The sequence below is a fragment of the Onychostoma macrolepis genome, chromosome 09, assembly GCF_012432095.1.
Source record: "Onychostoma macrolepis isolate SWU-2019 chromosome 09, ASM1243209v1, whole genome shotgun sequence".
NCBI classification, from domain to species: domain Eukaryota; kingdom Metazoa; phylum Chordata; class Actinopteri; order Cypriniformes; family Cyprinidae; genus Onychostoma; species Onychostoma macrolepis.
In genome coordinates this window covers 20,399,339-20,423,347 of record NC_081163.1, presented here as the reverse complement: position 1 = coordinate 20,423,347, position 24,009 = coordinate 20,399,339, and the positions used below count along the sequence as shown (strand labels likewise).

General features: G+C 36.8%; 2 protein-coding genes across 7 annotated transcripts in view; both read left to right on the top strand.

Annotated features, from left to right (window-relative positions):
- Positions 1–14,497, top strand: part of ptpn4a (protein tyrosine phosphatase non-receptor type 4a) — a 67,153-nt gene extending 52,656 nt beyond the window's left edge. The window contains 15 exon segments of the mRNA XM_058786666.1: positions 1,261–1,395; positions 2,865–3,030; positions 5,670–5,678; positions 6,179–6,322; positions 7,337–7,420; positions 7,520–7,576; positions 7,894–8,050; positions 8,427–8,593; positions 9,526–9,616; positions 9,703–9,764; positions 9,871–10,017; positions 10,109–10,237; positions 10,719–10,867; positions 11,030–11,165; positions 12,358–14,497. Of these exon segments, the coding sequence (XP_058642649.1) occupies positions 1,261–1,395; positions 2,865–3,030; positions 5,670–5,678; positions 6,179–6,322; positions 7,337–7,420; positions 7,520–7,576; positions 7,894–8,050; positions 8,427–8,593; positions 9,526–9,616; positions 9,703–9,764; positions 9,871–10,017; positions 10,109–10,237; positions 10,719–10,867; positions 11,030–11,165; positions 12,358–12,450 (1,726 nt within the window). The 3' untranslated portion in view covers positions 12,451–14,497.
- A 1,143-nt stretch (positions 14,498–15,640) lies between these two features.
- The window catches only part of epb41l5 (erythrocyte membrane protein band 4.1 like 5), a 51,389-nt gene continuing 43,020 nt past the window's right edge, over positions 15,641–24,009 (top strand). For all 6 annotated transcript variants that reach the window (XM_058786930.1, XM_058786929.1, XM_058786928.1 and 3 more), the window contains exons 1-2: positions 15,641–15,829; positions 16,561–16,765. In XM_058786930.1, the coding sequence (XP_058642913.1) occupies positions 16,586–16,765 (180 nt within the window). In that variant the 5' untranslated portion in view covers positions 15,641–15,829; positions 16,561–16,585. The remainder of the gene's footprint in view (positions 15,830–16,560; positions 16,766–24,009) is intronic.

Sequence of the window (24,009 nt, the reverse complement as noted above, 5' to 3'; positions counted from 1 at the left end):
CATACAGTGGAAAGAGATATTTCACTAGGGGTTAATGTGTCAAAATGTACTGAACGCCTGTAGTCAAACATTGAAATATAAATAAAACATTGTAGAACGATGTCTGGAGAACATAAAGGTAACATGATAAAACAAAAGGTTTTCTGTTTCAAAACAAAACTGATTTCAGTATCCATAATCTGTATTAAGAACAGTATTACAAAAGTAATACTGTACTAAAATACAGAATCAGTAATCTGTTTTTGAAGGATCAGTTGGTGAAATATTATGAAATTATTAAGTTTCAGAACAACAGAAGAGATTTATTTTAACACTCTCGTGGTGTCCACGTAATATGAATATAGAGTTGCTCAAAGGAATAATATATTACTGTTAGAGAGTTAAAGGGATACTCCACCCCAAAATGAAAATTTTCTCATTAATCACTTACCTCCATGTCGTTCCAAACCCGTGTAAACTTCGTTCGTCCTCGGAACACAATTTAAGATATTTCGGATGAAAACCGAGAGGCTTGTGACTGTCCCATTGACTGCCAAGTAAATTACACTGTCAAGGCCCAGAAAAGTATAAAACATTATACTTTAAATATAACATTGTATAACATTTTCAAAATAGTCCATCTGCCATCAGTAGTTCAATCTGAATTTTATGAAGCGACGAGAATACTTTTTGTACGCAAAGAAAATAAAAATAACGACATTTATTCAACAACTCGTCTCCTCTCTGTGTCAGCGTAGCACCATTTTGGAGAGCATCCAATAGACGCAAAGTGTTTACGCTATTCTCTGTCATCAGTAACGCATGGATACGTATTGTACGTTTATTTACGCTTTGATTTGAACGGAAACAGCGTATCCATGCGTTACTGATGGTGCTACGCTAAGACAGAGAGACAGAGAGGAGACGAATTGTTGAATAAATGTTATTTTTATCTCGTCGCTTCATAAAATTCAGATTGTACCACTGATGGCAGATAGACTATTTTGACGATGTTTTTTTATACTTTTCTGTGCCTTGACAGTGTAATTTACTTGACAGTCAATGGGACAGTCACAAGCCTCCTGGCTTTCATCCAAAATATCTTAAATTGTGTTCCGAGGACGAACGAAGCTTTTACGGGTTTGGAACGACATGGGGGTAAGTGATTAATGACAAAAATTTCATTTTGGGGTGGAGCATCCCTTTAACGCTTAGAAGTGACCTTAGCCTTTGGCTCTACTGAGGTGCTGTGGAGATTAACAGAATGTGTTTCATCTCTAGATCTCCCAGCAAGCCCCTGGGCAGAAAGTTGATGGGTGTGACAGACTGGGAATCAGTGAGCAGGAACTCACTGTCTGAAGAGAGGCTGGAGACCCGTAGCCTGCCCACCCGCTCGCCCCCTGGGACGCCCAACCAGTGAGTGCATCTCTGTTTTAGTGAAACGACTCAGTAGGGTGCTTGGGCAGTGAAAAGGAAAAAGATGCATATGTAAGCTGTACGTAAGTGAATTTTACCGTAACAACATGTCTGTTTTGTTTCACTCCAAAATGCAAAGAAAAATAGTAAGAAAGAATATATTTCCAAAGGAAAATTAAGCAAAAATTATTTTTCTTTTTCATTTTATTTTATAAAAATTAAATATTGTTTTTGACCACATTTGTGCATTGTTTTTCCTTTTTCCTTTCTTTTTTTTCAAAATTATTACTAGTGACGATTGTTATCCGAAACAATGCTATAATACAGTGTTGTTTTAAAAAATACCATTGTACAATACAACTTTTTTCATTTAAATCAGCACAAAGGTGCTAGAGTGAATGCATTTTACTTGCATTACAGTAATGAGAATATCGCATGCCATTTTTTTTTAATGGTCCTAAAAAGGCTTAATTTCCCAAAGTAAAATATACTGTAATTTCTTATTTTTCTCCCTTTGAATTAGGGAGACCTATGTCTATGATATGACCTAGACACAGGTATGACCTAGACACATTCTTGACAGGTTTTGTGAGTTTTACCCATCCAGGAAGTCAGGGAGTCACTCTCGGTGTCAAAGATTCAGAGATAGACTTCCGCATTATTAGTAAGCCTTCAGAGGGAGTTTTCAGAAAGACAGAGAGAGAGACTCTGGATTGTAAAATTAATAAATATAAGTGTAATAATGTACTATAATATAAGGTTTTTATTCTATTATTTTGATCTTTTCATTGGTATTATATTTCTCCACATATATTTCAAGCTTTGGCAATATTGTATTTTTTACAGTCATGCCAATAAAGCAATATTGAATTGAATTGAATTGAATTGAATTGAATTGAATTGAATTGAATTGAATTGAATTGAATTGAATTTAATTTAATTTAATTTAATTTAATTTAATATTGTAGGCCTGTCATAATCAGGTGTTTTTTTTTTTGTTTTTGTTTTTTACTAAAGATGAATTGTCTCGATTTAATCCTGTCTAATAATATATGTAAGATAATATAATGCATTAAATGATTAAACCCACAAGCCTTCATTTCATGTGAAGGAAGACCTTTGACTATCTTTGTTCCTTATTATTTACTCCATACCAGATTACGACTTAAACGCTTACGTTTTTTCTTTTTCATCCTTATTTGAATGGGAAATGTGATTGATATTTAAACTGCACAATTATGATGGATATCTCAAATTATTTTGATTAGATCGAATAACCACGATCAATAATTGTGACAGGCCTAATACACTGTACCCTTTACAGTAACCTTGAATGCTAGTGTGCCAAAACTTTTTTTGTTTTAATAGATAAGAACACTTAGATTACCTTCAGCCAGATCATTTGTTTATTCATTCATAAAACATATTTGTGAAAAGGATTACAGCAACTATAAATGTTCTGTCAACAGTAGGAACTCCTTGTTTGTGCAAGAGGGTCCTCGGCTACGGCCCTCTTCCATGGGTCACCTGGTGGACCATGTCATCCATGCCTCCCCCAGCCTCCCTGTTTTCTCCAATCACAAATCGGCTTCCTCTACACAAGCTAACAGCATCAGCCTGGAGTCTACGCCGTAAGTGCAAAACTGTCCGTCCTCAAAAACTGGCTTTAGTGATGCTGCTTCCTAAGTTTCCTCCTGTGTTCAGACTTTTTTAAGCAACCACATAGCAACATGTGGATTATGCCTTTTAAGGAAAAGACTATGAAGAAGTCATAGTCAGATGTATGAAATACTGATATTTTTATTCAAAGTAATATCAGTGACATTTTATTTAAAACGTTCAGTTTCTTAAATCCCAAAAAGTGTCTTTAAAAAAAGAATACCTCACCAACACTTTTAGCAGACCTTTGGTATACTCGCTTTTTTTTATTAATGCACTTTATAATGCATTAAGTCCTGTCTGTTTGCTTATTCATGCCACAGTGCTATTCTAACATATTGAAACATTAAATCATTTCAGTTATTATAAAACACTATTTGCAGAAGCCACATAATTTAGTGTAAAAAAACAGAAGCTCAAGTCTATTCCTCAAATGGGAAAAGTGGTTTTACTGCACCAAAACCATCTTTTATTGGCTGTTTGTTTTGTCTCTGCCTTCCAATCACAGCTACCACCCTCTGTCTGCGCCCTTAAATGGCTCCAAATGGAAACTAAACGCACGCTGCACAGCTGTAAAACATGTTTACCGCTCTCATAGCGTTGGGCACAGAGCTTTGGATTTTAACGGTGCATGGTAAACATGTCAAGCTCTTTGTGATCCTCTTGAATAGGTCTGCAGTATACTTAAGCTTAATGACATTGCCAGTGGCAGATAGGCTATTTGCATGGCATGTGGTTGTTTTGACTTGGTTTGCTAAGCTAGTTTAATAGATATATAACATCTCATCCCCTGTTCCTTTGTTTCACTCTTTAAGCTGTTGTAGAAATGACCTGTTTACAGTTGGGGGAGGGTGTCACCAAATAATGTGTCTGATAATGTTGCCATTATCAGACAGATTATCAGAGGGGGAAAAAAAAACGTATTGTTAATAGATTGCTTTTAAGAAGAGTCAGATGTGACCGAGCAAAGTCATTTGACAGCGCCTGCAGTGTCACAAAAATGCTTAAATGGATAGTTCATTTATGGAAATGGAAATTCTGTCAGTATTTACTCACCCTCATGTCATTCCAAACCCCTATGCATTTCTTTCTCTTTTGTAAAGAACACAAAATATAAGAATGTTGATAACCAAAGATTTTCAGTTTCCATTGACTTCTATTGTATTTTTTTTGTCCATATAATGATAGTCAGAGGCGTCATGCCCATTCAATGTGAGGGGGCACGTGCCCCCTCAGATTTTTGAGCCAAGTGGATTTTTATGTATAGTAAATAGATTACATTAGGCTATTAGGTTGCTTTGACCATCGTCCACTATAGATCAACATAATCTATAAAGGTGAGAATCAAGATATTTCATGATATAGTTAATGCGTTTGGGAATGTTTCGAATAAAAAGGAAAAAATAAATAAAACATTGTGCTGCTGTGTGTCACATGACGAACCCCCCAAACAAAAAGTCAAACAGGTTAGGAATGACATGAGGGTGAGTAATGATGACTGCATTTTCATTTTTGGGTGAACTTAATTAGGTGAATCACTTTAAGTGAGTTTTATTGCAAGATTGAGGTTTATTTGTGTGCATTATAAGAATGTCTATTGTTAGAATGTGACATGATTATAGCATATGTTACAATAGAAAATATTTACTGGTGCCAGCTATATTTTTACATTTTACGTTTTTTCTAATGCTTGCAATTTATTCATTCCTAAAAAGTTTCTATGTGTTTACAATCTATACAATTTCTAAAAATGCAAATTAGTATAACACCTACATCCTAACCTGCCACAGCTTCAAAATGTAATGTGTGATTGGACGTTCTGTCAATTGCTTGGTTTCTAATTCTGTGGCGTTGCTGAGCTGCCCGTATTCATATACTACAAATATTGTTTGCTATGTGACAAATTGCTTATATTCTCTGTTGTGAGTCAATTTGGATAAAAGTATCTGTTAAATGCATACATGTGAATTGCTTTGGGTAGCCCTGCCCACAGTGGAATCTAATTAGTCCAACGTCTGGCAATGTGTAATGCACATCGTCAGATATATGTTAGAACAAGGTGTAAATGAACGTTTCTTCACAACAAAGTTTGAACTTGATTAATCACAGAAAATTGAAATGCAAAATAGACACTGTAATGAGGAGGTGATGCTATATGTCATCATTGTCATTATGCTTTGTATCATTTGAGGAACTGGATATGAATACCTATTTCTTAACACAAATATATGTTCCATAATACTTTCTCTTCTGCTTTATCTTCCTGCACACCTAAAGAATAAACCAACATGCAGACATGTGTGCACACACATGCTCAGCATATGCTTGTTTGTGTCTGTCACAAGACCTAAATGAAGAAAGAAACACCTGCTGCCCAAACTCAGAAGTCAGAACCCAACAGGACTTCCAGAATTCTAGTTTTGCAATGTTATTTTTGACTGTTTGAGAGTCAGACTACTCTGGTTGTGTTGTATGTCTCTGCTATCACTTGCTCTGGGTGACCTTTGACCTGCTCAGCTGCTCTGTATGGGCGTGATGTGTTCGGTTTTAGGTCAGAGCGGTCACTTTCTGACACCATGCTGGGGTGAGAAAACGACTAGAAGTGAACATAAAAGCCAAACGGGGTCAGTGGCAGCCACCGCACACATGCAGACGCTCACACCCTTACACCCTATATACAAACACACACTCAGATACTCATGGCCACATGGTGTGCTGTTCATTGGAAGTGTGCACCCAAGTGTGAAAGCTAAAACACAATGTGTTGCATAATTCAGCGGTTCACTGGATTGTCACAGTATAATGTGGTCAGTTAACTGAATGAAATGTATTGAGCTGAATTGTGCTGAACCTGTTTGACGTCTCTGATAGCTAGTTGCTACATCTAAAATTTTGATGAGTTGTCATTCATGTGCTGGACAAAATCGATGGTATTGGAGCTCTTTTATTGAAGGGCAATTTCATCCTGAAATGAAATTGACATGATTTACTTGTGCTCAAGTCGATCCAAACATGTTTGACTCTCTTTTTTTATCCGTGAAACACAAAAGGAGATATTTTGAAGTATGTCTTTTGATGCTCTTTTATTTCTATATTTATTTAAATTTCTCTCTTAATTTAATAGGTCTCCGGAAGGTCCGCCCCTGCCCTCCCACCCAAACAGTCCCGGAAGAACCTGAGCCAGCTTATACTGTCCCACTCCCAACAGGACTTGGACAACCACATCAATGAAATGTACGATGTCCCTATAGCAACAGAAAAGGCCACGGTAAGAATTCATCAACTGACTCACTCGACCCAGACCGTCTGTTTGCTACTTTGTTGTTCCTCTTTCCAAAGTTGGCATTAATAGTCCTGTGTTCCTCCCTTCTATGGTGTACCGCTGATGTGGTTGCACTTTCAAAAAGTAATAAAGCTCTTGGTGGTTTGGTGCATGCAGTTCATTGCACATAAATCTTTTTCACTGCCTTTGTGTGAGTTAATATTTTGAAGGGTTTTTATATCTTTTACGAAGCAATGTTTGTGAAATCTAATAATACATTTTATGTATGCAGTATCTGTAATAGATAAAATACAGTGTTTAATTCATTATAAAATGACAAAACAAATAAAAATAAGGATGACAATAAAAGATTAAAATTAATTTTACTTGAGGGAAAAAGATGAGTTGTCTTCAGAAGCTGTTCAGAAATGTGAATTGTTGGAAATTGTTTAATTTCAGTTTCAAATTTTGGGGGTGTAATGGCCTTTTAAAGGGATAGTTCACCCAACAGTGAAAATCCTGTCATGATGTACTCACCCTTAAGTTACATGAATTTCTTTTCTCTGAAAGTGGGCATCCAAACAATTGTTTGTGGAAGTCAAAGGAAACCAGAAACTGTTTGGTTACCCACATTCTTCAAAATATCTTCTTTTGTGTTTAGCAGAAGAAAGAAACTCATAAATGTTTGGAAGAACTTGACGGTGAGTAAAAAAGAAGACAGAATTTTCATTTTGGGGTGAACTGTCCCTTTAAGCAGCTTCACCTGATCTCAGAAGGTTTGCATGTCGGTGTGCAAATAAAACAGCTTAGGAAGATCTCAAACAATGACTTGGAAACATGTTTGAACAGACAGTCAGAAATGCATGAAGGTGCCAAGTCCATACACTGCTTTCAAACCAACCAAAACCTGTACTTAACGGAAATCAATGCAAATTAGCTAAAACCAGTGCAGTGTACATGAACAGAGAAACTGACATGCAAATGTTGACATTATTGTATTTTTTTTTTTCTCACGTTTAGCCCAATGGAGTCATTCCTCATGACAATCTTGTCCTGATCAAGATGAAACCGGATGAGAACGGAAGATTTGGGTTTAACGTGAAGGTAAAATGCTCTGCATCTGTCATTTTCTGTGACTGATTGTTGAAGATTGAATGATTCCACTTGCCTCTGTGAAATCATCTTTCTCTCTCTCCTTTTTAGGGCGGCTCTGATCAGAAGATGCCCATTATCGTGTCTCGAGTAGCGCCTGGAACATCGGTATGTTTAATAGGCTGTTTATTGCCATAAATATTGTAGTATTACCCTTTATAGCGCAGCTGGTATTACAGCTGAAGACCATAAAGACAGATTCATTGAAGAGTGACACCTATAGGATTAGCAGTGAACTGTCCTGTATGTGAGTGTTTTGTTTATGCCTGTGCTCATGAATTTATGCTGCTCTCCATTCAAAATTGGACATGGAATTGTCCTGCTTGATATTTCTTTTAGAATAATCAGAATCATGCATTAAAATAGTCATCTAATGGCAAGTACTTTGAGAATTTCATAATTTTCTGTCTGTGCCGCCTCTCTAGGCTGATTTGTGTGTGCCTCGACTAAATGAGGGCGATCAGGTTGTGCTGATCAACGGTCGAGATATTGCAGAGCACACGCATGATCAGGTGGTCATGTTCATCAAGGCCAGCTGTGAGAGCCACTCGGGGGAGCTCATCCTGTTGGTGCGGCCCAATGGTGAGCACTGGTCTGATACATACACTAGTCTTTTGCTGCATTTATTATTATCAATGTTGAGTCTTTACTATCACATCAATTCATCCTCGTTGAATAAAATTATTCATTTCATTAAAAAAAAAAGCCTAACCCCAAACTTTTGAATGGTAGTGTAAATTTACGCTAAAAGTTCACATGAACACCTTTACAATAAATTAAATCCTAGGGATATCTTGGTATTTACATGGTATGATACCGAAATCACTTTAAATGCAAGGATTATAATTACGATTTCCAAACTTAAGTATAAAGACAACATTTGACGATTGATTTATTCACTTTGTATGGTTCTTGTTAGGGAAAAATAATTTCCAGTTCTGTGGATTTCTTTGTGTAGCTATCTACGATGTGGTTGAGGAGAAATTGGAGACCGAACCGGATTTTCAATATATCCCAGAGAAATCTCCCACAGACCCATCGCAGCTGGACCAGGACGCCTGGAGGGACTCGATGCTGCAGTTAAAGGAGGGTCTCAATAGTGCTACTATATTGGCCCAGTTTGATGTGAGTTAACAAACTGATTCTGAAACAAAACAAAAATAATTTGTCATTTGTTCTCCAAGGCAAAAGAGCAGTTCAAGTTTCTATGCAATTGTTTATCTAAATTACTCTTTTACAGCATGTTCTGAAATCTAGAGCAATCAGGGTTATTCAGGATGTGGTCATATCAAAAGAACTTCCTATTACTTCCTGTCTTTCATCAGGCAGCCCTAATATCTTCCTGTTAGCGTGTGTAGGGCTCATGTATGTGAAAATGTTGATCAAGATGTGCAATATATTACTGAAGGAGACATGTTCCTGTGTAAAACACTTGTCACTAAACCCCTGCAGGATTTAAGATACTAGTTTTACAGTGCAGAAACATGCATTATTTATGTGCTGAAAAGGCTTCCCTGCCATGAAGTATCCAGTTTGGGCCAGATTTACTGTTAAATAAGATATGATATATGTTGTATTTGCATATAGTGCATGGATTTACACTCAAAGCACCGGGTGGAATGATCCATTATTGAAATGCTTGAATTTGAGGAGTAAGGGGCTGTTTCACACAGAACACATTTTTGCATTCCACTGTGTTTCTGTTGCTTTTCTATGGACAGTTGTGTTTGACTGTTGTGTTGGCATCTTTTGCGACATCTCATGCATGACACATTTAAAAAAATGCAAATGCTTAAGGTGAAAGAAAAATGTGTCTTTAGAACTTGCATTTTTACATTTTACTGTCTCACGCTTTTAAGCTTTAAAACGTGTTCTCCGAGAATTGCCTCTTATACAGCTCATATGTCAGACACAATCCTACCAGATTTCTGTATGGTTTATGAGAGAAATATTTGAATAGCAAGGTTGAATACTGAAGGTCATAAGATGTGTGTCTGTTAATGAGTTTTCATTCATTGGGATTTTTGTAGACTGACTGACTTCCTTTTATTTTAAAGCAACTGTATCGGAAAAGGCCTGGAATGACAATGTCATGTGCCAAATTACCTCAGAATCTTTCCAAAAACCGCTACAGAGACATCTCACCTTGTGAGTATCGCTGCATGCCATTCCTTTTTACTAATAACCAGTGGAATTGATAAAACATAAATACGTTTTTGTTGTTTTATTGTCAGATGATGCAACTCGAGTCATCTTGAAAGGCACAGACGACTACATCAATGCAAATTACATCAATGTAAGTGACTCATAATTATTTTATTATCTCCACCAAACTCAAACACTCAAGGAATGATGGACTATGATTAATAGCCCCTCATAACGATGTTTTGTCATATTCGCAGATGGAAATCCCTGCCTCCAGTCTCATAAACCGCTATATCGCCTGCCAGGGGCCACTGCCCAATACATGTCCGGATTTCTGGCAGATGATGTGGGAGCAGGGCTCCTCTTTGGTAGTCATGCTTACTACTCAGGTTGAGCGAGGACGTGTATGTATACCGCTCTGACATTGTTACTGTGATGGTTTTATTTTTACGTCATTTTTACGAGCTTACGACATTTGATTCCTTGCTACCACAGGTGAAGTGCCATCAGTACTGGCCGAACCCCTCAGGTAGCGCCACATACGGCGGCTTTCAGGTTTCCTGCCAGACTGAGGAAGGAAACTCTGCTTTCTTGGTTCGGGATATGACTCTTACTCACATCGAGGTGAGTTTTATTACAGATTTGCACGTTAACTGTCTGATTATATTCTTAACTTGAACCACGTAATGTTGCAGTTCCTGAGAATGCTACCAAATTGATGGTTTAGTTTCTTAAAGGGATAGTTCACCTAAAAATAAAGAATTGTCATTTACTCACCCTTGTGTCATTTTGAAACTCTTGACTATTTTTCTGTGGAACACAAAAAAAGATATTCTAAATTTGGTAACCAAACAATTTTGCAACCTATTGACTTTAATTGTATGTACAAAAAAACATTGAGACTGACAAAATGAAGTTTTGTAATGACATGAGTAAATGGGTGAGTAAATGATGACTTATTTTCATTTTTGGGTGAACTGTCCCTTTAAACTAGTGCTTACTTGAAATTACTTAACTCCAGGTTCTTGTTTACAATATTCATTTGTCACGATCCCATTATAACATTGTCATTTTGTGTTTGTTGCTTTGTTCTGTGTGCTGTAAGAGTGGGGAAAGCAGGGAAATGACCCAAATCCAGTACCTGGCGTGGCCTGATCACGGTGTACCAGATGAGTCAACGGACTTCCTGGATTTCGTGGTTCTGGTCCGAAGTAAACGAGCTGGGAAGGACGAGCCCGTTGTGGTCCACTGCAGGTAATTCATGTGTATATATATATATATATATATATATATATATATATATATATATATATATATATATATATATATATATATATATCACAAAGTAGTTTCTAAATGTAGTTATCTAAAGTGAATTACAGTGTAATTAAGTCTTGGCTTACTGTCATATCCCAGCGCTGGGATTGGCCGGACGGGAGTTCTCATCACCATGGAGACGGCAATGTGTCTGATGGAGTGTGGCCAGCCGGTGTATCCATTAGAAATTGTGAGAACCATGCGGGATCAGAGGGCCATGATGATTCAGACGCCTGTAAGTCCCGCCCACCATCTTTCTTCCTGCCATTGCCTTCGTCAGTAATCCATTGGGGGTTTATCATTGGCTTTCTGCCTTCAGTTGCTGGGAAGAGGCAGAATACTATATAGCTAATGATGACATGTTAAATAAACAACAAAAAAACTATATTACTTACATTTAAAACAGCAGCAGGGTATAATGTTTCCACATCTATAAAAGAAGAAAGGGGTCTTGTCTAAGCTGGGACTCCCAGAGCTGTGATTCCAACGTGATCTGCTTTACTTTAATGATACCTGTCAGCCCAGAGGCTGCTGACCATGAGACCACACTAATTAGACAGCAGGAAAGAGAATGGGTTGATGCTCAGTGAAAACACTTGTGCACTACATGCCCACTCTGTGCTTTTTCATTAGTGGTGTAACTAAGGCATCACTTTTTCTATTGGTCATCCACTGCCATTCAAATGTTTGGGGTCAGTAAGTTTTTGAAGAAAGAAATTAATATTTGTAGTCAGCAAGGATGCATTTAAGTGATCAAATGTGACAGTAAAGACATTTACTGTGTTTTTTTTTTAACAAAGTTTCCACAAAAACTACTGTTTTTAACATTGATAATAATAAGTGTAAAAGGTTTTTTGAGCACCAGCTCAGCATATTAAAATGATTTCTGAAGAATCATGTGACTTTGAAGACTGGAGTAATGGCTGCTGAACATTTTGCTTCACCATCACAGGATTCAAATAGAAAGAGTTATTTTGAATTGTAATGTGTAACAATATTATTATTTTTTTGCTTTCATTTTTTGATTAAATAAATGCAGCCGTGGTTGAGACTTCTTTCAATAACATTTAAAACTCTTGCCAACCCCAAACTTTGAATGGTAGTGTACATAAATTTGATCATGATTTGCTGTTCTGGCTTCACTTGGTGAATGATTTTAAAGGATTGTCCTGAGCTATATTTTCTTGACTTTCATTTCTTCCTGTCCACATCTTATTTTCTGCTTCTTAACATGCAAAATGTCTTTCGTTTTTTTCCACAGTGGTTCTATGTGCATTCTCCCGTCTCTCTCTATCCTTCTCTCTCAGTCCATGAATTATGCTCTCATCCCAGTTTCACATACTGTCATCACACTTGGCTGCTCTTGCTTGATAGACTGGCACATCTTACATTCACCATGACTTCCCCTCTGTTCTCTGTCTTCTCAGAGCCAGTTCAAGTTTGTGTGTGAGGCAATACTGAAGGTTTACGAGGAGGGCCTGGTGAAACCGCTCAAGTCCACGCTGTACGAATCCAACTAATGCAATGCCAGCTTTTCCCGAAAATGATGCTGAAATTCACTGACAAGATCTTCTCCACATGATGATGTTACAGCTCCGTGACAGAGTGATGGAGAAGTATCTCGAGCCAGGAACACAGGACATATAAACCAAGCACTTCTGCACTTTACGCTGGCAAAGAGACTATATGCCAGGCTTCAATGAGGAGAGAGAGAGAGAGAAGTGACAAAGAAATCTAACAAAGGTGAATTAGGTACTTGTTGGGACTTTGAGTGTTCAGGGTTTTAACAAATATATATGTTAATAATGAATATAGTGGAGATTGCTGGTGCCATATGTGTGTAAGGGCAGGCCCGTGAATGAGTGTTTTTATATGTGGTCACCTATTATTTGGAAACAAACAACACCCACAAAACAATTCACTTCCAGGCCTGTGCTGCAGATGAACATTTGTATTTTTGTTAGAAATATTTATTGTTTTAGTTTCAATATTGAGCCCTGCTCATTCAACATAAGTAACTACTTACAAAACAAACAAAAAAAAAAACTTTTTGTTACAACAGTGATCTTTTTTTTTTCTTTTCCTGTTTGCTTTGTTCTCGCTTTTTGGCGCAGGATGAAAATCATTTTTATTTATTTTGCTGTCAAACTAAAAAGCTTTCAACAAGGACTTTAAAGCACTTTGCATTACATCTGTGATGCAAAATATAGGTTCGGACTCTCACGCAGAATGAATACTAAAATGAAAATGTTGTTATTTACTCACCCTTGTGTCTTTCCAAACCCATATGATGATCTTTTATGAGATGTTTTGAAAAATGTTCATGCTGCTCATTTCCATACAGTGAAAGCCTACAAGATAAAAAGACAGAAAATACAATAATATTCTCTATATTCCAAGTTTTCTGAAGCAGGAAAAGACACACAATTACACAATTAGTTATGAAATAAAAGAACCTGTGAGACTATAGAATAATAAATTCCGGGCCACCAACCCACAGAAATGAACATACAGAAGATTCCTTTAAAATTAGATTGATTCATTTTTTTTGTTTATACACTCCTCTGCTGTTTTATTGTAAGAGAACTGTCATTTAGAATTTTGATCTGTTCAGAGGTAAACATTCCCTGAAAGAATAAACTCCTTGCCATTTAAAATCAGATATTCAATTGAAGGGTTTAGTATCCCTGTAGGTGATATAACAGCTGCATCAGTGTTGCAAATAATAACTGTTTTTTGTGTTGTTGTTAAATCTGAATGTTGCACACCACAATGTGTCAAATGCAGTACCATGTTGGGAGATCAAATCGGAGTTTGTTTATTTTTGACCTGTTTATTTCTTTGTAGCAGAATATCCCGATAACATTAGCGAGTGTGTCCAGTGTGTGTGGTGTTGTGTTATTACTGTATGTTTCTGATGTCTGTATGTGTAAGTGTGTTTTATAGTACTGTTGGTGTGAATGTAAGAGCCCAAATCACATGTTTAGGTTTGATCTAGGCCTGGTTCAACACATTCGAGCTGGCGTCTGGTTCAGGCTGTTCGGTTTTATTTGGTTTATTTAATTTAGCCCTATTTTTATGAACAGTCTTTGTTTAGAAGCCATCAAATTAACATTGATAATCTCTCAAATTAAATGTTGAACCGTTTCACAGGTCATCTCTAGTTGAATGCAGAGTTGAATCCACGCCTGTACTCTTTGTAAGGTACTATCTACATTTACAGTCAATCATATGATGATTGTCATAAAAATAGTCATAATTGCTGGAGAACCTTGGTTTTAGGACCAAATAATTCCTTTCTATGCTGAAGAGGTTACAGGTTTTACCAAAAAAACATTTAAAACAGGAATATGGCATGGAATTTGGGAGAAACTACACACCTCCTGCCTTGTGGGACAGCACTTTTTCAACAAAGATGTACAATTGTAGACTGGAGTTTTAACGTTTTATTTGCTGCAAATAACAGGAAGGTCGAGTTGTGCCACTTGTCCATTTTTATGAAAATATTATAAAGTGTACATACAATGTTGTATATTAAAAAGAAAATCTTTAAAATAAAAGTAAGATGTGTGATCTGGGTCGTTTTTATGTATTATATTTATATATATATATATATATATACATACATACACACATACATACACACATACACACACATATATATATATATATATATATATATATATATACACATACATACATATATATATATACATATACATATATATATATTTATTATTATTATTTATTTTTAAATTACATTGTACATTCGATGTCCTCCTTTGAAGGTTTTGGCAAGATTAGTTTCACAAGCAGTTTGAAACACTGAGTAAACCAGTGGGTGGTGCTGTTGGGGAAAAAAAAATACGGAGCACCTGTAAGCACCTGGCTGTTTGAGGGCTGTGTTACTCCTAGCTAGAAAATTAGGATCTTTTGCTGGCCCAGATGAGCCAGTGGTTCAGATTTACCATAGCCTTTATATTTTTAGCAACTATAATATTTTCATATTCCACATTTAAATACTTTTGGACTTATTTAAATTATGAAATACATGTTCCTTTACAACAAAAAAAATCAAGTTAGATTTTCTTTTTTTTTTTTTAGTTTAAATAAAAGCTTCAGATTATACATTTTCAATTTATTTTATGAAATCATATTATTTTCAGTCTAACCAACGCTTCCAAGACGATTACAAATCATTCTTACATGTAGTTCTTGCAAACCTGCATGTAATGTCTTAGCTTTGATAGTGCTATAATAATTCAGAATATAGAATAAAATGATATATGACAAATAATGGTGAATGGTGATTCATTTCTCACATCACTTCCTGACTAACTATATACATATATATCATCAGTAATCATTCAGTACCATGGCGTTACCATCTTATTACTGTACTATGGTACCACTACAGTACCAATTTGGAAGATATGGGGGACATGCAGTTCTAGTGCACAAAGTTCTAAAATGTTCTCATAAATGTTTTTGTGTGTGAAACTGGGAAGTTAAACTAGACTTTGATCTAAAGTTTTATTCAGTCACTGATTTACAACTTTCTAACATGTCACACACAATAGCTGATTGTAATTTCTTAAAAGATAATAAATGTAAGTTTAATAACGTTGTGATATTGTAACTATGCAATTTTCACTCCGCACCGGCCCTTTAAATGTAAATCCACTTTTAGGGATTTGCGTGACGTCATTTCCTGAGGGAAAACAGCCACCCCACAATCTTTCGGACCGGGAGAATACCAGTTATACTTACCTCCAAAAACATAAGGTGGATGGGCCACCCTGCGGCGTAGAAGATGGATATTTCAAAACACAAAGTTGTTTATTGATAACGGCCGAGGCTAGAGGACTTTTTCATTGGCGGAACATCAATCAGTCTGCTGTAAGTATCGCTTTTGTCTGTGGTCTGAGGATCAACAAGTGGATTCGCGCCGCTAGCGCGGTCATCCCGGAGGTGGGCGCGAGAGATATCGGAACCATATTACAGCCGTATAGTAACTTCTAGCTATTTGTGTTATTAAATAAACTCAACGTTTTTAGGTCGTTCCGCCGTTAAATGTAAATTGTGCGCATCTTTTTTTCTTGAGCAAACAGGTGTCAGTGGAGTTCAGTCAGTCAGCGCGTGATGATCGTGAGCCTCTCGCTACAATTTAGCTCTAAACCTCAACAGTGCTCGCCTGACAGCGGCGTTAAACGTTTCACGCTTTGTCAACCGATATTTTAAACGGACCACTGTCTATTATGAATATTTACCACAGTGAAATTATAGTTAGTGAGAGTGAAGGTAGCAATTTTAGTTAACTGCAGTTGTATCTAGAGTCTCTAAATATTTTACCACGTTATTTTTCATAAATACCACAGTTTGTTTTATGGAAATTATAGTTGTCTTGACGTAACCTTATGTTTTTCCTAACCGTGGTCTTATTTCAGAATGCTTCAGTTAAATAATAGTTACTATACATGTTGCACAAGATTTTAGTAAAATTTTCTTAAAGAAATAAGGTGCCATCTATTCAGTAATGGTCTTATTTTAGATTCCACAGTTAAACTGTGGTTATAAGTAAGAACTATAGCAAGTTGTAATTTGTAACTGAGATTGTTTCTTTCTTCCAGACTGGACTAACGAATCTTCCTGAATATGCTGAGCTTCCTTCGCCGGACTCTGGGCCGGCGGTCCATCCGCAAACATGCCGAGAAAACTCGACTCCGGGAAGCCCAGAGAGCCACAACACACATCCCTGCTGCTGGAGAGGCCAAGTCCATCATCACCTGCCGAGTGTCTTTGTTAGATGGCACAGATGTCAGTGTTGATTTGCCGGTGAGTTGACTAATATATTCAAGTGTACGTGTGTTTGATTGACTAGGGTCTTCATAAACAAGTCTGTTTGGTCAGTTCTTGCCAGTTGTACTTGTTGTGATACACTCTTGCTTGGTTGCATTGTGTGAGTCAAGAAGAAAACTTGGGGTGTATATATTTTTTTTTTTGTTTGGTGCGGTTCGCTTTCACACTGCCCTTTTTGCAAGTGAACCAGAAATTGTAAACAAAACCACACCTGTGCCAAGGTCATCCATTCATTGGACAGAAATTCTCAAGCAAGGAAAACAGGAACTGCAAAAACAGGCTAATCATGGAGATCTTTCGTAGTGCAATTTTTATTCTTTTACTGATTTGCTGTTATGAGATACTAACGCAATATGAAGAAACTTGAGCATCAAATGAGACAATGTCATACGATGTGCCGAAAATAAAATCTATAGATATAAAATACTTAAAGCATATCAAAATGTTAGTTTAAACATTTAACCTATAGCTAAATGTGTGCTAGGTGCATATCCAATCGTTTATGTAGAGAGTGGAAGCTGAAGGCGCGCTTCAGGACATCAGTGGAACCACACACAAGTCCATGTATAATGCTTCTCATTGCTATGTGAAAATGTATAATTGGAACAGTTTGTTGGAGCTGATCCGACGATCTGAATGAGAGAGAGAGAGAGAGAGAGAGAGATGCAGAGCAGGGTGACGCCAGGAACAGTATTAAGAACCGCTGCTTTAGAACATTGATTTTGAAACTTGTGAATCCATTAGAATTGTTAGAAGACAGAATCACGATTCATATATGAATAGATTTTTACATGCAACCCTAGTTTTCGCTTCCTCTTCTCTAAAGCAGCACAGCATGGCCTCGCCCCCTTCGTTACATGTTCCCGAGGGCGGGGTTTATCTGGGTCAGTGACGTATCAGACCCGGGAAGTAGTTCGTTGTAGTCCCTTACCAGCCGTTATTGTATGCATTAAACTTCCAGAATTTTAAAAGACCATATCTCTGTTTGCATTGAACTTTCAACGCTGCAACTTTGCAGATATTGTTTATGCTCAAACAGCAACATCACACACTAACTAACGTTAAAAAGTGAAATTGCAATCAACCACCCCTTTAAATATGCCAAAATTGTTGCTCATAAAGGTACGGGTAATACATCGTTCAGAACTGTAAAGCTTCTATTTTTATTTGTGTGCACTCACAATATCAAGAAAACATAGTGCTTCTCTAAAATAAAGAAAACTAATAGGGTGCGATTGCTGTCCCGGTCTTGAACAGGATCGTTTCACAAAAATGAACTGAAACTCAGTGAATATTTTCCTTACAGACATGATGTATCTATAGAAAGCTTTGAATTACTACAAAATGAAATAATTCATATCCAAAACGCAAACTTTGTCATTATAATCCGTAAAGATACATTTCTTTCTAAAGAAGCGTCCAATGAGGAGATGGCGAGTCAGGATTTTTAACTTAATCTTTGTGACACTGACTCAGAAAACACTAGTTTGTTAATTAAATAATTCAAATATATCCTTACTATTTCCTCCAGACATATTCATTGTAACTTTTGCTGGGGCTTTGCGGCAAGCTTTAACCTATTTAGTGCGCTCATGTCACGTTGCTGTGGGCGCTATGGTCACGAAAACTGATCATTTGCACGCATTTTTAAGCATTGCAGTTTAAAAACAAGTGATTTAAGCGATTAAAATGCATACAACAGCACTATATGCGTGAGCTTTGTGTTTCTGAGCGTGCTTTTTACAATTGGGTCGGATCGAGGCCGGTTCATATTCACACCTTAAACGGACCGTACCAGAGTTTGTTTGGAAGCGGACCGAGACCACCTCTTCAGCTGGGTCTCGGTGCGGTTGTTTGGTGCGCACCCGAGTGCTATTGCTGTATTCACACCTGCCCAAAAGATCCGCACCAAGATGAGAAACAAACTTGAGTTTGTTTCAATCGAACCAAACAAGACCGGTGTGAATACACCCTTAAACAATTTAAAAGGTGACCTTTATTAAAGCTCAAGGTTGAATCCTAGGCATTAGTTTTCAGTCTCTGCTCTGACAGAAACTTGCCTACTGAGTCACGTTGATACTCCAGTATGACAGAGAGAATGCTCTGAGCTCTCCATTGTTCACTGCTGTTTGAGGCTATTTTCTTGTTACATAATCCTGGGAGAAAAGTACAGTGAAACTAGACATCTCTGGTGGTGACTAGAGATGTGCTTGGCACTTTTAACTTGACAAATATGAGAAGTCTTTACTTTCAGCTTTGTAATTTTAATCACCTTGACTTGAACTGATGAGATTAGGAAGTCAAGCACCCACATAAAATGTATTTGTGCCAAAACCTGATGCTGTTTTTACTGTTATGCCTTTGATTTTAATGTAAACAATGTCTTTGCATATGAAATGAGAAACGGTGCTCTCAGGCTGGCCTTTTTTTCCTGCCATTGCATGCATCTTAACTCTATAAAACCAGTGTATCATATTTGATACATGAATTTGTAAGGCCTCGGAATTATTAACATGATAAAAACTTTGCTGGAAAACCTGTAATACACAATCTACTACATGCCTTCTGACCCCGATTCATAGTTCATTCTATTTTAGCAGGCAAAAGGCCTTTTTATTAAGTAAACATAAGAACTAAATTTATATTTCAAGATGAAAATGAACTGAACAGAAGCAACTTGGGCTACTTGATTATCCATACATCATTTTTCAAAATCGTACATCAAATATGATACATACAACAGACTTTTGAGGAAAGTTTATTTGTACACCGTCATATTGCATTTAATTGCATTATGTTTTGCCCCCCACAATTAAAACTACAGTTTTAAACTAAGCCTTTAGGTATAATCTTACTAAAATGTATAACTGGCATATTAAGTGACAACTGCTATTTAGCATTTTATGTAAGTAGTCGGATATACTGTAAAAATCTCGTTTGATTCAAATCACGTTTTTGAATTTACTCTTTGGCCATATAAATTAGAGTTATCTGCACCAAATTGCATATTTTTCTGAATGAAATTGATGTTTTTCTTCTTCTTCTTCCTCAAGTGTGAACTCCATATTCTCACTATATAGGGTGACCACTTGTTTGTTGCTCTATTGCAGGTCAGCAAGCTATAATAATGTATTATTAGACTATGTAGTGATTTATGTTAAATTGAAAACCTATTTTCAGTTACACTGGATGATAAATCACCAATAAGCTTCATTAAATGTGGATTTTAATTGTGACTTTAAATGTTAATAATGAATATACATTTCCTTAAGCAGTGACTAGGTTATGGTACTTTATTAGACTAGACAAATATTACATGTATTTTTACCTAATGCAGTTCATCTACCTGGCTTAAAAGTTGTGTTTTTTGCATTATTACTTGAGGTTTGACTCTGACTTGTAAAACTGTATGATGATTCAGGGTGTGCCCTCAAGTCCAGGTCTCAGAGATCTGACCCAGATGCTTGTCATTCTGTTTACTGATTAGCCGTAATACCATCATCCCTCTTGTAGCATGTGGCCATTGGACTGTGTGGACAGTGAATGACTTGATCCACTCAGCTTCTTTATGTCTGTTTACGCTGTTGTTGAGCCTCTGTCAGGAATTTCCTTGACCTCCACCTCAATGTGTTAGGTTTGATGTATGACTGAGTGTGTTGTTGAACTCATGAGTGTTTTGTATTTCTCCTCTTCATTCCTAACTAAAGTTCAGTATTTCCACTGACTGATGTATTATTATATTTTAGTGTTGTTTGTGTTAAAGTGCACATTTATATGCTATCTGTATTATATACCGTATAACAAATTTAACAAGTTTCCTTGGAATTTCATCTGCTGTCATTTTGAATGCATTGTGTCAATGTTTAATGACCTGTATTTTAAAATAACCATAGTGACCATTAACCTGCTCAATCTACTTTTCTGCATCAGTGGTTCTCAACCTTTTTGACTCCAAGGCCTCCCGTTCATCAAGACAATATTTGATATGTACCTCTAAATTAATTAAAAAAAAAAAAAAAAAAAAATTAATTAAAAAAACTTTTTTATTAAATTTTTATCTGTTGCATTGATAAACTAGTGGTGACTGAAGTCTTAAATAAGTTTGCAGAGGCCCTCTAGTGGGTCATGGCCCCCAGGCTGTGAACCACTGGTTTATGTAATAGTTAATAGTCAGTACTGTATGTATCACAGTGGAAAGCAAATGAGTAAAAAGGTCCATAATATTATGTCTGAATAATAATGTATATTTCTCAGTACCTAGAGGTAAGAATGGTAATAAACCAGATAAAAGTGAGAGAAATGAGCCAGACCTGCTGTCATCTGTGATTTTTTTTTTTTTTTTTTTATCTCTTGTTTATATTTTTATCCAGACTTCATATTAGGGCTGGGCGATATGGCCTAAAAAAATTTTCACAAAAAATCAGATTTACGATTTAAATCGATTTTTTTTTTCCCTCCTACTTAAAATCAATCTGCAGATGACAAAGAAATTGTTCAAAACAAGTTTTAACTTTTTATTTTGTTTTGATTTTCCCTTCTGGGATTTGATCTGGATTTCCCCCTTGGGGTTCAAGTGCAATCAGAAACAACAAGCCAAAGAGATAAGATGGCAGGCCCTGCCATTATAAACAGTGAAAATGTAACGCATAACATAAAATGTAACATAACATAAAATGATGTGACCCTTTTTGATAAGTTTTCTTTAAACACAAGTTTAACATCTTGCTATTCAGTAGATAGTAGGTAGTTCTGATAAACATGGACGATGACATCGTGGGGGTTAGGGGGTGTGCCCGAAGTGTGAATCCATATTCAGAAAGGCACGGAAAACGAATAACAATTGCTAACGGTTGCCTGTTAGTTACATTACAGTACATACAATTTCACTTACCACATAAACAGAGTAAGGAGAGATGACTCAGGACAATGAAGAATGATTTGCAGATCATGAGCAAAACTGACAAACATCTAATCTTGTAAAATGTGTGGTAAATACTAGAGGTCGACCGATTCATCGGTTTTGCCGATTAATCGGCACCGATAGTTGATTGCCGCAACTATCGTTTATCGGCATAGATCCATGCCGATAGTTTTCCGGTTTGCAACCGTTGCTGGAGTGGCTGAAAAGGGTCCGCTGGCATTATACAGTACGAGAGCGGACTCTAGAGGCGGAAATCACTGACAGCACGTGTTGTTTATTTTGACACGTGACACTACGCGCTGCACAGAGCGGGAAACTCCAGACTCGCATTTAAATACAGCCGACAGAAAAGCCTGCCGCGGAACAGAGCGATTCTATATACAGTATGATGATCACCCAATGATAAAACTGCGAGGGAAAGAAATAAACATTTTCCTCCCATCTTGTATTTATTCTCCGCAGTGAGTCAATGTCATGGATGTAAGGGCAGAGCAAGTTTAAATATCTTTCTAGTCTATATTTCCATTTTGTAATCCCGCTGTTTTGGGTATTTAAAAAAAAATTATATTTGTAATAGAGCAGACACTGACTGTTGTTCATGTATTTATGTCCTCATTTGGCCAGACTGCAGACGCTAAACGCTTCAGTATGTGTAGTAAACGAAACTGCGCGTCTGTGCATTCATTCATAACGAGACATGCAGGATTCATATTTAAATGGTATTTTTGCAGCTTAACATTTACAGATACTAGTTCATATCGCGATTTCATTTAAGTGTAATAGCTACTTTTGATTTATTCATCCAAACTTTGACAAATTCAATGACATTCCGCGTTATTCCGTAAATTGTGTTTTTATAACTAGATTCCGCGCAATGAGTAAGGGATCCGCATTCCGCAGTACATGTCATTTTCTTTGCGAACACGTTGGGATGCGGCGGATTGCGGGAGGATAACAAAACCCTACCTAAACTCTAATATGGCAAACGCGCGGGGGGAGGGCTGAGCCCATTCGGGACTACGGAAGCCTAGAGGGGAGCGTCGGCGGATGTTAAAGAGAAAACCGGTTTTCATTCAAACAAATTGATGTAAACTACACATTCGAGTTAATCGATAAAATCGATTTATCGCCCAGCCCTACTTCATATAGTTGTTTTCTATTTTTCTTTCTTTCTTTTTTTGTTTGTTTTTAATTATTAATCGCAATTAACTGTACAGAAAATTGTATTCAAATGATTGTATGGAATACATTCACACTTGAGGTTAGATTTTTTATAAAGGCTTAATATGTTTTGGGGCATCAATTTTAGACATTTGTTTTGTGGTTTTGCATCAATAGGTTTGTGTGTTACATTTTTATCGAATTGTCTGGCATCTTATTAATGCAGTGCGGAAAGTCTAATAGATATTAGCGGTTTACTGAGGGCACTGGGTTATGTTCCTCTGATTTGATAAAGATCAGTGTGGTCTCTGGGCTGGTCACTGTAGATTACTAATGGCTTGTTTGAGGCTTGGCAAGGAAACAACCAATGCAAGCGGGATTCACATGTCATAGTAGTTTACTCTAAGATCTTAATCTGCCTTCATTTTTCCTTTGTTCTTATTGTCGATAGCTTGCACTATTTTGTTGTTGTTTTAAATATTCCCTCTGATGTGTTATACACAAGGGAATGATGAGCATAAACTGAACTAGTGGTGACTGATAAATTAGAGGATGAGTTCCCAACTGCATAACCAAGAGTAAACAACCCCACCAAAGAAAGCAAATGAGCAGATGCCAGTCTACATCACAACTTAAAAGAAAAAAAAAATCAATTTATGTTTTTTGGCAGGATATTAATTCTACACTATACGCTTTTAAAAAAGCATTGCAGAAGCTGAACTAACTTCAGTTTATGATATTGCTATTTTTAAAGACTGTTTTTTTTTTTTTTTTTTTTTTGTTCTCTCATTTATGCAATTTAAGCACCAGAGTACAGAAAACCAACCATGGAACGTCTCTAGAGGCAACAAATTCATTGTATATTACTATGCAGTTGGAAAAGAGACATAAATATCTTTACAGTTCGCAAGCTGCACAAACATGCAATGACCATCTGGTGCATCTCCAAGGAAAAGCTTTTCAAACAGTCACCGCGGATACCCATAAATACTGAATCGCTGTTTCACTGGCCAGTGTGGAGGTGGAGGATTCAAGTTCACTTAATTTCCTCGCTTGACACTCTTGAGGAGTGAAGCCAAGCCTAAACAGGAAAGCCCAATATCACAAATGATGAGAAGCACACATTAGGACCGGGTCA